This window comes from Pristis pectinata, chromosome 13 (genome assembly GCF_009764475.1).
Source record: "Pristis pectinata isolate sPriPec2 chromosome 13, sPriPec2.1.pri, whole genome shotgun sequence".
NCBI classification, from domain to species: domain Eukaryota; kingdom Metazoa; phylum Chordata; class Chondrichthyes; order Rhinopristiformes; family Pristidae; genus Pristis; species Pristis pectinata.
The window spans coordinates 36,611,968-36,628,058 of record NC_067417.1 but is presented as its reverse complement, the minus strand read 5'-3'; the positions used below and the strand labels follow the sequence as shown (position 1 = coordinate 36,628,058).

The 16,091-nt window shown below is 38.3% G+C and overlaps 1 protein-coding gene across 1 annotated transcript in view; it reads right to left on the bottom strand.

Moving 5' to 3' along the window:
- The window catches only part of nfatc3a (nuclear factor of activated T cells 3a), a 128,237-nt gene that overhangs the window by 105,874 nt on the left and 6,272 nt on the right, over nt 1–16,091 (bottom strand). The window contains exon 2 of the mRNA XM_052028406.1: nt 3,549–4,662. Within this exon, the coding sequence (XP_051884366.1) occupies nt 3,549–4,662 (1,114 nt within the window). The remainder of the gene's footprint in view (nt 1–3,548; nt 4,663–16,091) is intronic.

Here is a 16,091-nt window from a genome sequence, read left to right as displayed (position 1 = left end):
TTATTCCATTATTAAAAAAGCTTTCTTACAGCTAACCAGCTGTGTCATTGTATTGCACAGTTATAGAATCAGAAACGCTCATGACTACTTAAAACAAAATAATTCAACAACATCAAAAAATCCTAAACTACATAACAACTTAACCTTCCTTCAGAATCTGCGCCTTCAGCATTTTGTTTGCTGGTATCTGGTTCTGCAAATATAATTTCTGATCCCACAATGTAAATTATTTAACCTTCACATGTTTATTTTAGCTGCTGATCTTCTGATTATTTTGCAAAATACAGGCCAAGATTCCCTTGAAAGATTTCAGCAAGTAGCAAATGCTGAAAGAACACCAAGGGACTAAAACTGTAACAAGCCTGGTATTTTTAGCCTCAAGGTTTCTTGGTACTTAAGTCAATGTATACACTGAAGCCTGTGTTTGAACCAGACTTTGGGGTCTTTGCAAGTCTAGCTCTAAAGGAAATGTTATTTGAGGAGTGAATATGAAGGTTGAGCTGAACTCTTCTTAAATCACACCTGCTTCAAACAACACTTCAAAGTAATTTGTGTTTATAATCTTAGGAGAAATCTATTTTGGTCATTGCACTTTCTGCACAAGCCAAAGTTAAATGCAAGTCCTGAGACTATATTGTTACCAGCCTCAAAACCAACAGTTACAATACACATCTGCAAATCAATTATATTTTACTTCTTGAATTAGTTTAGAATTTCTAGCTTTGACTCATGGGGAAGCTAATTATTTCCACTTCAAATATATTGCACATTTTGCAGTGCTAATGCCAAAAGAAATATACAGTGAGTATTATGTAGTAGTTAGGAGTGGAACAAGTCCATAATACAAATAATGCAACATACAAATGTAACTTTAGACTCCGGGAGTCTAAATGTGCGTGGCAGAGTTCCTAATGCTCTAAGATTGTCCTGAATAAATCAGGAATCAGGCCATTGCTGTAAACAATAGATAGAGGGGTTAAAAAAGAATGTTATAAAATTTATTAAAAGATATTTACTTGTTAACTGTATTAAAGAAAAAAAAGTTTGCTTTTCAGATGGCATGAAAAGGCATTATGTGTAATGATGAACCAAAGCAGAAGAAACGGGGCAGTGGGAGATGGCAGTGAGGAAACCTTGAGAAATACATCCAACCAGTGCTGGCAATCCCAGCATATGAGGCCTTAAATAGGCTTTATACCTGAATATACATGAAGATTTCCAGGAGCTGGACTTCTTTCACTGAGATTTTGTTACCCTGAAGTCATTTTAACTTTAGAAGCAAACTCATTATTGACTGTTTTTGTCCAAATAATGATCACTTATGCAAGGTACAGAACTATGTGGACCCTTCCCTGATTCAACGCTTTGAATTACAGCATTTCATTCAGAATTGAACTCCTTAAGGAAGATAGTTTAAAAGGTCATGTTAAATTTGGTTCCTTATTCCAATAAGGCCTAGCAGCATTTCATGAAGCTGTAAGAAGGTAAAGAGGAAGGGAAGTGAATAATGGATGCAGAGGATAAAAACATATTGAAACAGATAGAGGGGGAAGGGGGAGTGGTTGCTGGGAGGTGTGGATTAGCAGAAAGTTAAGGGGATGATAAAGTAAGGAACAATGAAAGGAAAGGAACTTCACAACCTCACAATGCCACGAAATGTTATACTGCTGAAAAAGCACTAGTTGTTTTTGAAGGCTATCCTCCATTTAAAGGACCAGACACTGCTCTGAAAAAGGTCACTTATTCTAATACCAGGTGGTGGAGATTGTCACTTGTTCTGAAATTTCAATTCAATGCAAAGAGGCAAGGAACTGGCAACTCACAACTCACCTGTTCTGATGGAACAAAAGATGGGCAAAATCAGCAACCTGTTGCAATACAGATTGCCAGTCAGCTGCAGTTAGCAGTAGTGAGGGTTCAAGAATTCCGGCACTGAGACCAGGATAGGGTAGAATGAAAATCGTAATTGCTATTTTATTGCAGAACTTCTCAGGAATTGGTCCTGTGGAAGATAAAATGCTGCTTCTATGCCAAGAATGTACTTGGAGGTCATCCTAGCCACACAAAAATCAAAAACTTTTAATTTTGGTTTTCCATCTTTTATGCTCTTATTTATCCCATCTCATTTTCCTTTTAAATATGTGAACACATGCCTAATTTCAAACCATGTTCATGAAAATGATTCCATTCATGGAGGGACACAATATTTTGTGTAGTCATGCACGTAGTATCATTCAAAGTTTAAGAGGAGGGAAGCCATACAAATTTTTAAACAGTTAATTCAGTGCACGATTAGTGGGTAACTTTAACAAAAAACTATTCATCTTAACTTTGAAATTTTCAACAGCTTTTTGGGATGGAGAGTGTAACAGAATCAAAGCAGCACAGAATTGTTAGAACAAAGGAGGCCAATCAACCCATTGAGGATATTCCAGCTCCAAGTAAAGCAGTCCCATCGTCCCATTCTCCCACTCTTTCCCTAAAGCCCCCCAAAATTTGTCTCTCTCAAGCATCCATCCCTTTTGAAGGCACTGATTCTGTTCCCATCAACTTCAGAAGCAGTAGTTTCTAGATTGTATTTACTCAAGTACTGTAATAATGCTTTATTCTCACATCCCCCATGTATCTTTTGTCCAAAATATTAAACCTGTATCACTTAGACCTTGAATCCGTCAACAGAACGGCTTCCCTTTATTTAGCCCATTTAAATCAGTCACAATCCTGTTTGTCCCCAACCTTCCTTGAACCAAGAAGCACAATACCATTCTTAACGTAGCTGAACTTCCAGCTGTTGCCTGACCATTGTTTTGTTTTTAAAAAAGTTCACCATAACTCTTCTGCTTTTGAATACTACAATTCCCCATGTGGTTTATCAACAACTCTGAACATCCCTCCCACTTTCCAACATTTATCCAGGTCCCTCTATTCCTGCACACCCTTTAGAACATTACCAAATTTCCAAAGACTCAAAAATGTGGTAGGTATTCGTGGCCATTTTAGAAAAGTAGAGAGACAGAAATTATTAGGACCCAGAGGGCTGCAAGCACAAGCACTGAAACAAAGGAATTCAGGGACGAACATGTCAGAATGGTGGGAACACAGAATTGATGAAAGGTTGAACAAAGTTATGGACCTGAGAGTGGAAGGAGGTCACAGATGAATCTGAGCACAAGAAGGAGTATGACAAATTAGAAGTTTTGCTACAACACCTCTCACATGGCACAATTAACTATTTTCAAAATAGAGTTTCACCTTAAGGTGAACTAGAAGTTAAACATATAATACAAAATCAAGAGTTCAAATGCATTAACTATTTTAACTTCACCTCTGGCCATAGATTTTAAAGGAGAAGAACATATTATTTTTAGAAACTCATAATACTTTCAGCCATTACAATCTTAAACTTTACTTAAAAAAATTATTTATCACTATTCTTACAACCAACTGTTAGCATCCTTAGCTCCACGGTATATTTTTGGTCATTATTTCCCTCGGCTTTAAAAAAGAAATCCTGCAGGCAACATCCTAAAAAAATGTACTGAACTTACCGAAAAATTGGTGTATGGCCACCAGGTTTTGGTTTGTTCCACGTGAAATGTGAGGGAACAGAAAGAAACTGTTCACTTGACAAATCTTTCTTTAAAGGATGTAGAGTACCAGAAAGATCATCTACTGGAGATTCAACTGAAGGTGATAAGCTTCCCTGATCTTCTGAAGTCAAATCTATTTTCCCTGACACTGTAGCAGCCTGATCCTGGGAGGTCTTCCTTGATTTTAAAGGTATGTCAGTCTCTGGAGGGCAACACTGAAATGGAATGAGCCCAGGACTTAGACTGGAGGCACCCTGAAGAACAGTGTTACTAAGCCATGTATCCTCTGTAACACTTCCTCTTGGGGAATGACCAGGAGACGGTGTAGGTGAATGGTGGGGTGAAAGTGAGCCTGCATAACAGATCTCTGCACTTGAATGCCGTCGCTTTCCCCAGGGAGAAGTGGGTCTGGATGATGGCCTTGAAGTTGGGCGAGGGCTGAGCCAGTTTTCATCAGTAACACTCGCTCTAGGTGAATGGCAGGGTGATTGTCTAGGTGATAGCGAATTTGCAAATGCATAATTTGGATGCCATGACTCATCTGCTGGACAACATCTAGGTGATCCACTAGGTGAACCAAGTGTAAATCGAGCAGCAGCTTCATTCAACTCTGAGTCTACATCATCATATACGTGAGAGAAAGATTCACAAGATGAAGCATCTGAAAACCAACTCCTGGAAGAAATGCTGCTAGCAGGACTTGGGCTTAGTGATGCATCCCTGTAATACGAAGGATCAAGAGGAAGATATAGATGGTCCCTGGATGGTCTTTCCATATAGTCATTATCTGTGCCATTTGCATGCACTTCTTCTTCATTAGGTCCTATTCCTTGGTGACAATTGGGAGAGATGGAGGTGATTTGAATACTTGGACATTCAAATGCTTTTGGTGCACCTACTGGGTTATACTTTGACTCTTGGACATTTGAGGCCTGCAGCCGGTGTGGCGATGAGAATATTGTAGAATTTGTCTGTGTTTCATGGTGATGAACACCTATTGGTTGGATTACATTTGACTGATGGTTGCCTTCATTAAAGATGTAAAATGATGCAGAATCATCAGGCTCTGTATCTGAAAGAAAAACAGAAATAAGTTATACCTTTCATTAGCTGTGTTTCTTCTATCATTATAGTTTAAGATTACTTGACTTTATTAATATAAAGTTGAAGTGCACTAATATTCCTCTCCCTTTTCTATTTTTACATCACAAAAATGACCCAATACACACACACACACACACACACACAGTCACTAGCCCAATGTAAGCATTCTTAAATTTATCTATGTATTTGCCATTGATTTCTGCAATCACATAAAGATGCAGGCTGCAAGAAATACATGGCCAAGGGACAGAATTAACCTTGCAGAGGAAAAATTCTTCATGATTCTTCTGTGTCCTCACATACAATTTAATATTATATCAGTATAAACTCAGCTTGACTGATTAAAAAGGTACAGATCTAAACCTATCTCAAGGCTTAAAACAATTAATCTGGACTAGCACTTCTGTGTAGATCTAACGTATGCAACATTGTCAAATCCGCTGTCCCTGATGTGAGACAAAAAACTGAGTTTCCTTTTGGCCGATCCAATGAATCAAGACATTTTGAAGTTCCCAGAGAACAAGGAACAGGGATTTCAATTAAGGCCACTGCACTTTGTAAGGTTTTATGGTGCGTAGCATGGTTTCCATGTTCAATAAAGCATCAAGTAGATTTCATTGTACGCAAAGAGCTTTGGAACTTTTACAAGATATAGCAAAGTCCTAAAACTCTCTTTACAAGTCTATGTGTACAAGAAAAGATCCTCCCTCTAAATTAAGTTACAACACCTTTAAATATAGAATTCTGCTGCTGGGAGACAACTTTAAAACTCAGTCAAGATGAATAAAACATTATGATTGAAATATAAATTAATTATATTAGACATTGACTCTCTAGCCTGGAATCTGCAAACAGTGGAAAATAGCATGTTGCTAGCCTTAGAAAGCTACTAAGATCCAGTGATCTCTGTGACGAGAACATCTTGAACTAAGCTTGCTGTTGTCAGGCATCAGTTCAAAGAAATCCAGAAGTTGTGATATCATCAAGCTGAATGACCAGTGAATCACATGAAACAATGGCCACACATTGTAATCCATATAAAAAAAATCTTTTAAAAACTATACTGTGCTAGATAATAGAACAACAACCAATTATGGCAGAAGCTGAAAAATTAGACATTATTATTTCATTTAATTTGAAATATTTCAAATCATAAGGGAATAAGAGATAATTAAAATACATATGTAAAATTTATATTTTAGGGCCAGATACTTTTCAAAGCAGTAACTACGGTTTAATAGTCCACAAAAACCTTATTTTAACCTCATGCTATACAGAGTAAGATTTTCAGGGTACTTTACGTTGGAACTAGTTTGCAAATAATTTAAATGTATCGATTTTCTTCGATTATGGAGTAGCCACAAACTCCACAATCTGTGAAGGAGTCCAAAGCAACTTATGCATTGACCTGCATGACCACCAAGATTCTGAAGTTGCTATCAGTTTCTAAGAGTAAAAATAGTATGCACCAACAATTCTGCCATGATTACTATTATGAAATCTGAGGCCATAATATCAGTAACACTACTGTGTCAGTATATAATCTGAACTTCACTAATAAAATGAAAGAAAATCAAAGACTTGTTTAGAAAGTACAAAAATAATGCAAATTGTTTTTGTTCTATATTTAGATAAAGGTTTTACTGCAAGCATAGCAAGAATACATAAAATTTTCCACAGATTAATCAAAATCTTAAGTTGTTAAATTTAAATTTTTCATAATTTTAAGCTGCAAATTTTGGACCAGTAACTGTTCCAAAGCCAGATGTTTATGTATGTAGGTACTACATGTGTAGATAACCTTCATAGCAACCATCATTGATCTAATTAAGTGTTTGTTTCAATTTTTATTCAACAACCAAATGACTTGGACAATCTCCTATGAACTGGCAGCAAAAGGAATTCAAGATTTGTGACACTGAATTAAACTTTCGATTTTGGTAGAGGTAAACAAAATACAAGCAGTAGTAAACTGGCCATCCATTATATAGTTGTCTAACTTTCCAAAGAGTGGCCAGTTTATATAAAACAAGTGGCCAACCTGCTATTGTTAGTGTTACGCAACCCAAGATGAAAGTTGTGCAAAATGTAACGAACAAGCAGAGTGTAACATTCAACTCATCATGGAGTATTAACAAGTATTGCAAATATGGGGCTGGGGCAATAAAGGCACTTTAGACAGTACTGACCATTAAAATGTCAAATATAGACTGCATTATGTTAAGAGCTTCCAAGCAGTAGTCAATCTGACCACATTTAGCTAACAGAATTGTACACTGTTTTGTACTAATGGATTTAAAAATTAATATAGTTCTCTCAGCAGTATCTAAATTGGTACCAATTGAGTACAGTTTTCATTTGCCAACCAAATTATAAATTGGGTTTAATACTATATTCAATCACGATAAAAGAAATAAATAAAATCTGAAGGTCACGATAATCTTTGCTGTACTAAAGGCACTCAGCCAACTAGTAATAATAAGTTCCTTATATTTAATAAAAGAAAGCAAACTTTATATTGGCCAATCCTTGCATTTTAGGTGTTAAGAGATAAGATTTGACAAAAGGAAAGAGTTCAGATTTGAAGATTTTTCTCAGAGGTTTAGGTAAATACAGAAGTTACTTATGTAACTCAATTCAAGTTCGGAAGGAATCTACCAACTTGTTATGAGGACTCCAGAACTGCTGAGGGGCAATGCTAAGACACAGAAGAGTAATGCATGTTTTAGACAAAAGGTGAATGCTTGGAATTTTTGGTGAATAATGTCATTGAGTCATACAGCATGGAATCAGGCCATTCAACCCATCACATCCACGCTGACCAGTGGGCACTGATCCATATTAATCCCATCTTCCAGTACTTGCCCCATTTATGGGGAAAAGTTTCCTGCAGCCTACCCTATCTATACTCCTTGCATTTTTATATACCTTAATCATGCCCCCTCTTAACCTCCTCAACTCTGGGGAAGACAGACCTGGCCTCTCCAGTCTCTCATAACTGGAATTCTCCAACCCAGGCAACATCCTGGTGAATCTCCTCTGTACCCTCTACAACACTATCATACTTTGCCTATAATGTGGTGACCAGAACTGCATGGAGTATTCCAGCTGAGGTTTGACCAGTATTTTGTAAATTTGTAGCATAACCTCCCTGCTTTTGTACTCAATGGCCCAACTAATGAAGGCTAATATGCCTTCTCAACCACATTATCTACCTGCACTGCCACCATCAAAGATCTTTGGATTTGTACACTAAGGTTCCTCTGTTTCTCAATACTCCTTAGGACTCTATGGTGTATTCATGGTGTACATCCAAGCCTCATTCGTACTCTCAAAACGCATCACCTCATATTTATCTGGATTTAACTCCGTCTGCCATTTCTCAGTCCATTTCACCAACACAACAATATCACCCTGTAGCCTAACACACTATAAACAACTCCACCAATCTTCATGTCATCTGCAAACATACTGATCATGCTTCATACATGCAAATCAATATCATTCATGTATATTACAAACAGCAAGGGTCCCAGCACTAGTCCATGTGGAACACCACCAGTCACAGGCATCAATCACAAAAACCCTCTATATCACCCTTTGTCTCCTATTGCCAAGATAATTTTGGATCCAATTTACCAACTTGCCCTGAATCCCATGGGCCCTAACCTTTTGGGCCAGTCTCCCATGTGAGACCTTGTCAAAGGCCTTACTGGTCCATGTAAACACCCACTGCATTGCCCTCATCAGTACATTTTGTAAACTCTTCCAAAAAAAAAATCAGATTGGTCAGACAGGATCGGCCCTTGTCAAAGCCATGCTGATCATCTCTGATTAGTCCCTACCTCTCTAAGTGATCATTAATCCTATCCCTCAGAACATTTTCCAATAACTTCCCTATTAATGATGTTAGGCTCACAGTCGGTAATTACCAGGCTTTTCCCTGCTATCCTTCTTGAAAAGCGGGGCCAAGTGTGTGTTTTTTTAAATTCTTTTTGCCAGGGTAAGGAAATATTTTATTGATCAAATTAAAGGATTCCAGAGCTGTTGTGTAAAACGGTCCTTCCACTTTTGTAACAAACTATCTGGCTGCATGAGGTTGTAACACAGCACGCTGAACAGCAAATCCTTATCTACTTGTTCTAAACTTTAGACTTAGCCCCACTTCTATAAGACCAAATAAATGTCTCCTGATGCACCAAAAAATTTCAGTTTCCACACTGGTAATCTTGTGACCTGAACAATATTGTCAAGTAAAGTTCATATGCGCAAAAAATTAGGTTCAGACTATCCAATTGTGTTGACACAGAACTATTACAGACATTAATAAAGGACATTTTTATCCTCCAAATCCAAGTTGTGTTCAAGCCATATCTTCCTGATGGTGTTTACTGAAATCTAAAATGTAACAGCACATACACAGAAAATCATATGATCACAAATGTAATTGTCAGACAAAAGTGAATTGTGAGCAGTGAAAGATAATCTGTTGCTAAAGAGACCTTCCTTTCTTTCACACATATTTCTGGCCAAAGTACTTGAAAGAAACAGTTTTTTTTGACAATAGATTTTTTGTCTCCATTTATTGATTCAGGAAATGTGGGGATGAAGGCCACTGTTTATACCCCACCTAACTGCACTTAAAATGGTACAGCTGACCACCTTCTTTGAATCACAGCAGTTCATGTGATGAAGAGACTCCCGTCCCGTACTTCTAACCACACATTTCACAACAGCAGGAAAGAAAGTTATATAAACTCTCTAGTTTGCTGACCACATCTACCTTCCCATCAAACCAATGTTCCCGCAGTCCCCCAGAGGTACAACAATCTATCAATCTCTCAGCAAGTGACCATATACAACTGTCATAATTCGAAAGATTCACATGCCATACCGAAGAAATTTCTCCTCACTTATGTCCTGAACAGCTAACTCATCTCAAGATAGCAAGTTAGAATGTAACAAATGTAACATTGCCATGTGAGAAATAAGCTGGAGAAAATAAACTACAGAATTAGCCAGAATTGAGAAAAGGCTAGAGCCCTTCTATATAGCTAGAAGGAAGAGCTTTTAGCATTCATCAATCCCTCCCAGAATTTTGTGCTTCAATGAGATCATCTCATTCTTCCAAACACCAATGGACATAGAATAATCCTATTCAATCTTTCCTTATACGAATACTTTTTTTTGTCCCAGGAGTGAATCCAAGCCAGACTGCACTCAGGGTAAATACAGCCTACCTAAACATAGAGGCCAAAACTACATTCAGTGCTCTACCTGTAGTTGCAATAAAGCCCTGCATAACTGCACAAGACTTCCTTCTTCATGTACTCCAACTGCCTTGCAATAAAAGTCATCACGTTATTAGTCTTCCAATTGATTCTCGAGTTTACACATCAGTGTTTTGTATGTTAACAGGTTTACTGTTTTGTATACCAACAGACCCAGATGAACATTCACTAGTAACTCACCAAAAAATTCTATTCTTCCTACAAAAATGAATAACTTCACCTCTTTTCACACTATATTCCATCTTAGTTATTGCACACTCACAAGCTGTCAATATCTTTCTGCAGTTTCTTTGCATTCCACTCACAGCACTTTCCCAGCTTTGTATCATCAATAAATTACATACTTCTAACCAAGTCAATATATGAGTGTGCAGATAACTGAGACCCTGAAACAGTAAAATTCTGTTAGTCCAGTACACTCTATACCAGTCTAGCAAATTTTCAAGACTATTTAGACTCCAACATTTTTTATAACAATAAATTTTCCAGTGAAATTAGTGAGTGCCAAGGGAGTGCGGAAACCAAGACTGTAGTGAGTGCAAAGGGAGCACAGGAACCAGGGCCTGGTGTGCCAGATGACAAACCGTTGGGATTTTCAAATCATATAGCAAATTGCTGGAATTTATAGTGATAATTGTATTCCACAAGTAACAATCAGCCAGCCAATCCCCTTTTTCCACAGTCCTTCACCATCTAAACAACCTTCTTTCCATCCCTATTTAGGGTTCCCTTTTCCACCAGCCCATCCTTCCCACCCAAGGCCTTACTTTGTGGAAGAATCAAAATGTCATTTAGAAATAGAAATAAACAATGGCTTCCCCATCTACACTGAAAGTTACATCCACAAAAATCTCTTTAGAATAGTCAACCACAATTTCCCTTTTACAAAAAACTTGAAAATATGCAATAAAAGCAGAAAATGCTCAAAATACTCAGCAGGCCAGGCAGCATCTGTTGACAGAGAAACAGAATTCACTTTTTAAACAAAGACCATTCAGTGGAAGGGTATAACAATTTCTGCTTTTATTCTTTGATAAAATTTTATCAATTCTCCTTAACCATTTGCTACTTTCCAATGTGGTGGGACTACTCCAAAATCTAGATGTATTCAGAAGATCACTACCAATGCATGCTCGGTCTCAGCAGTCTTTTACTTTAGAACACTTAGATAGAAACCAGCAGGTTCCAGTAATTTCTCCAGTGCTTTCTCTTTCCACATATAACTTCAGGTTCTTCACTGTCATTAAACCCATGGTTTCCCACTATTTTTTGCCATGCTTTTCTGTTTCCTATTGTGAAAATATATAAGCTGTTGCCTTTGGTGTCTACAGGATCTACACTTCTGCCACTCTTTTCCTTTTTACATATTTGTGCAATCTGTTCCATCATCTCCACCTACCTGGCCCTAAATCAGCAATGGCAACTAAAACTGAAGCCAAAAAAAACTGCAGATATTGGAAACCTGAAACAAAATAGAAAATGCCAGAAAAACAAGATGCTGGGCAGTGTCTGTGGAGAGAGAAACCAAATCGAATGCTTGCTTCAGTTCTGAAGAAGGGTCACTAATGTGGAATATTGACTCCGTTTCTCCCCCATAGATGCTGCCCGAACTGCTGAGTATTTCCTGCATCCTCCAGAAGATTAATTTTGACGGCATCGGAGATAATGCAAAGGAAGCTTTACTCAATCAACATCTTGAAGCCAAACAAACAATTTCTTTACATTCACCATAATTAGCACCTATAAAGAGAGTTTCTCCCTCAGAAAGTACTATGATCAGTTTGCAATGGATCACCAGCAGATGCAGGAGCTAATAAATTGTAAACACAAGGCAATATCACCATGACTCAAGGGGAATAAAGCAGGCATATGGGCACCTTGGAATCCAACAAAAGCTCTGCAGCCTAAAAAACAAACCCAGGTGGACAGAAGAAACCCTTGAGATCCAGCAACTAGCCAACAACCACAACATATGGCTTCTTCAATGGCGCCAAGATTATCTACAATCCAAATACTGAAGAAGCCACCAAAAACTAACTTGCCCAGCCACACAACACTACTCGCAACAATCAAGATTCACAATGAGACCTTACTTCTTGATTAATATCGTCTCCAATTTTTAGGAAGCTTATGAGCAATCTCTGATATTTTTGCCCCTTACTCTATAATCTCTACCCAAGCTGATTATACTTCTTGTTCTTTCAAGCAAACAAATAATTCTCACACTTGTCTTTATGTCATCCTTCATCAGAGCTACACTGCTATCATGCACCCACTCCCACTACACCAACCCTTTTGTTGCTTTTTACCTGGTCGTTTTTAAAACATCAAGCAACCCAAGTTCCCAGCCTTAGTCACCATGCAACCACATCTCTATAATGGATCAAAGCCTTAATTTTCATTAATTAATTCTTATCTTGTTTTGAATGTTATGAAGAGATGAACAGCCTTTAATTTTACCATATTAATATTTTCCCTTGGTTTGTTGGTGCACTATCACTGTTAAAAACTATATTCCATCCTATCAGTTATCCAAATTACAACACTGCTCTGTGGCTTTGATTTTATTAATATGTGAATCCTCCATCACTTTCTTTTGTTGAAGCAGTTGTGCTTTAAAAATTGTGATTAATCATGCCAATTAAAAAACACACATTTTGGCAGTTTCAATCATAATGTTAAATAACAAAGTACTGTCTTTTTTCAATGCTTCAATGAAGTGTGAAGTACCAGATATATCAGCTCCAGGAACCTGCAACTGGCCAAGACGCCCATATCAACCGTTCAGCAAGAGCCCTGCGGGAATTATAGTAAAGCATTTTTGTTTTGAAGGGTCCATTTTACATTCTCACCCTCCCCTCTCACATCCATCCCCTCATTTCTCCAAACTCTGTGATGACATGCAGGCTAGAAAGACGGATGGAATGAGTCCAAGATCAAATGGCAGATGGGGATGGGAGGGGTAAAAAGAAAAGGGGAGATCCAGAAATAAATTGTGGCCAAAGTTTGAGGAAAAGGGATGGGATGAATTTTGCCCAAGGAAAATAGTTTACAAAGCTTTATTATTTTTTAATTTTTTTTTTAACCTCTTCAGGGCATGTGATTAACAAATAAAAATGCAGTAATTTGGATTGTAGTAACAAAGACCTAGTTTCAGGCCACATCTTTAGCCATAGTTATTAGACTCAACCGGACATAGATCCCACCCCAGTTTAAATGAGGGAGCAGCTCCCTCGTTACCTATACTTGTGGCTAACATCCCATGAATTGAAACTTGTGACTTGCACCACTCTTTCAGCTCTGCATCTAAATGAACATTCAATTATACGTGTTCCATCCTGCACCTATTTGCACGTGACTCAGTTAATAATATAGAAATTACTTCCCTCTAGTTTTATTTCACCCAAAAACTCCGTCAGTGGAATCCATTGCTAGTTTTACCTCTAGTCAGTTTCAAGCTTTTCTTCACCTGCATGAAATCTTTACATCTGGCGTCACATTTAGATGGGTTGTGACTTGGAAATAGTATTTGTAATGCCTTCACAACTTCATTGAGACACGGTATATACCTACCAAAGAGGTACTGATTTATTTGCAAGACAGCACACGATTACGTACAGTTAAACTTCACATTACGTGGAAGTACTTGAGGTATTTGAGTTGAAACTGTGTAACCCAAGGTATTAAGTAGATGGAGAATAGGAGGATAGGGATCTGGTGCTTAGATTTGATCAGGATATCAGTATACTTAAACACAATGTAATGGAATTAATAGCCTTATTAAAACAATTATTCACAATAGTGGTTGCCAGGCAATGACCTTGTTATCAGAAAGGTCTCTCTGGGCTAGTGAGAGCTGTGCAGCCAAAGAGGGGGAAAACACAATTTCCATCACGACCAGCAGGAGAATGACAAAACAGACTGTAGGATTCAGGTGGTCTGTCAACACATGAAGGAGTCTCTGCCAGTCCCTAGCAATGGTTGCGCTCGTCATGCTGTCCTGGGTGCAGGCCTGAGGCAAACATCTCAGCACAGAAGAGCTGCACCACTTGCCCCTGCCTGCCCAGTACCAACTCTCACAGGCAGGCTCTTCATACTGAGCCAAGTGCAGAGGGCAAGAGCTTGCATCAGGAGTCATGACACAGCCACGCAGAAGGTAGTGGTTCGCATCAGGTTGCCAATGCACAGCAGTGGAGAGGGCAAGGGTTTGCATCATTTCCAGTACAGCAATGCTTTCTGTAACACATCTCCAAGTATAAATAATGCTACAGTAACTCATTTTAGTACTGATTCTATTAGTACTTTCAATCATGGAATCACTACTTGAGCACAAACAAGATACCAGTGTACTGTGGATACCAGGGTACCACATGAATCAGCTTTAACGTGAAACTGTGCATCTGGAGTCCAACCGTGCTTGTTGAGACCTTAAGCCAGAACACTCCGAAAATGTTACAAGCAGAGACACTACAAGCCTCTCTTGTCCAATCATAATCTAAACACAGACATGAATACAGGAAGAAGTGTGTCCATATTTTAAAATACTCATTCCCATGCATTTTCTATCTTTGCCCTTCTAGGTATGAGATTTGCAGGTATCAAAGGTGTCACCTATATTTCAAATACAAGTCAATTCCATCAGATATACCAGTGTCCTCAGAAAGTCACTATCTGATGCATAAAAATGATCCACAGATAACTAGTACAGGTGGCCCAGCATAAACAGCAACACCAACAGGAAACAACTGGTTGGTGAAAAGGCGTAAGTGTTTTAATATAAATTTACAATGTGTATTAAACAATAACTGCTAATGACATCATTGTAGGAACTTACTGGAGTAGTTTCTGGACCCAAAATTACAAGATGTATTAGAAGCTTCAGAAATAGTTCATTAGGCCAAAATGATTCAACCCTATGTTAATTTTATCTCCCACCTTCAAAGATTATTTAATTGAACCAGCCTGCCTTGATGATTATAATTAATTCAGTTCCCATACATTGTCATGTTCGACAATTTCTCTAAAATTAGTTTCTCCCAATAATGTCACCAGCATTCATCATGTTTTTAAAATGTTCAACTGCAAGAAAAAAGATTCCGTTTTTAAAAATAATCTTAAAGTGGAAAAAGAGACCCAATTAGTCAAGTAAAATAAATTTTATTTAAAATAGATAGGCTATTTTTTAAAAACAATTCTTGAGAAATTTAAGCGCCTCAGGGAATTCTAAATGTTTGGAAGTGAGTGTCTCTAACCTTCCAACCACCACTTGCACCATTCAAGGCAATTTCTTGCTGCATTGCTGAGCTTCCCTGGAGCTCAGAAGCATCCACCCTTTGTGCTGGCAGATGGCCTCTGCTCCCAGCAATTCAGGCAGTGCCAAGATTTTTCAGTGCACCTGAACTACTGAAGGGAGGGAGGCCATTGAATGACTGACTGAAAACCTGGCAATTTCTGCCTCAGTTTGGATGGTGGTTGGGGTGGGGGGCAGAATGACAAAAGTAATGACAGAAGCTGTCTAAATATTTTTTTATATATAATTTCCCCTTTCCTCCTAGGTAACCGATATGAAAATCTTCAGTGACATTTCTTGACCGAGTCCCTTTGTGGTAGAAAGTAGCATCCTTACTGACATCCCCACCCCCAGGAAAAAAAAAGGACAGAGCTGAGAATCATCACCCTAGGTTTTCATGTTAACCATCTGGGTAATGAAGGAAGTTATGACATCAGTGCACTTGATGAAATGAGCTTCAGTATGCACTGATGTCGTCTATGCTGCAGGGATTCACCAGACATGGTGACTGCCAAACTCCATCAGAAACGCAGCAAGGATACCAAGGGTAACAGAGCAGTGAACATTGCAGCATACATAAGAAATAAGAGCAGGGATAGGCCATCCAGCTCCTCAAACCTCTCCACCAGTCAATATGATCATGGTTGATCTTCCACCTCAGCAGTATTTCCTGCACTCTCTCAATTCCCTTAACATACAGAAATCTATTTTGAATGACTGAGCCAGCTCATTCACCAACTTCCAAATGAAGGTATTTCTCCTCCTCTCAGTCCTAAACAGCTTGAGGACACAAAAAGCAGCTGATAAGCAGGTCAA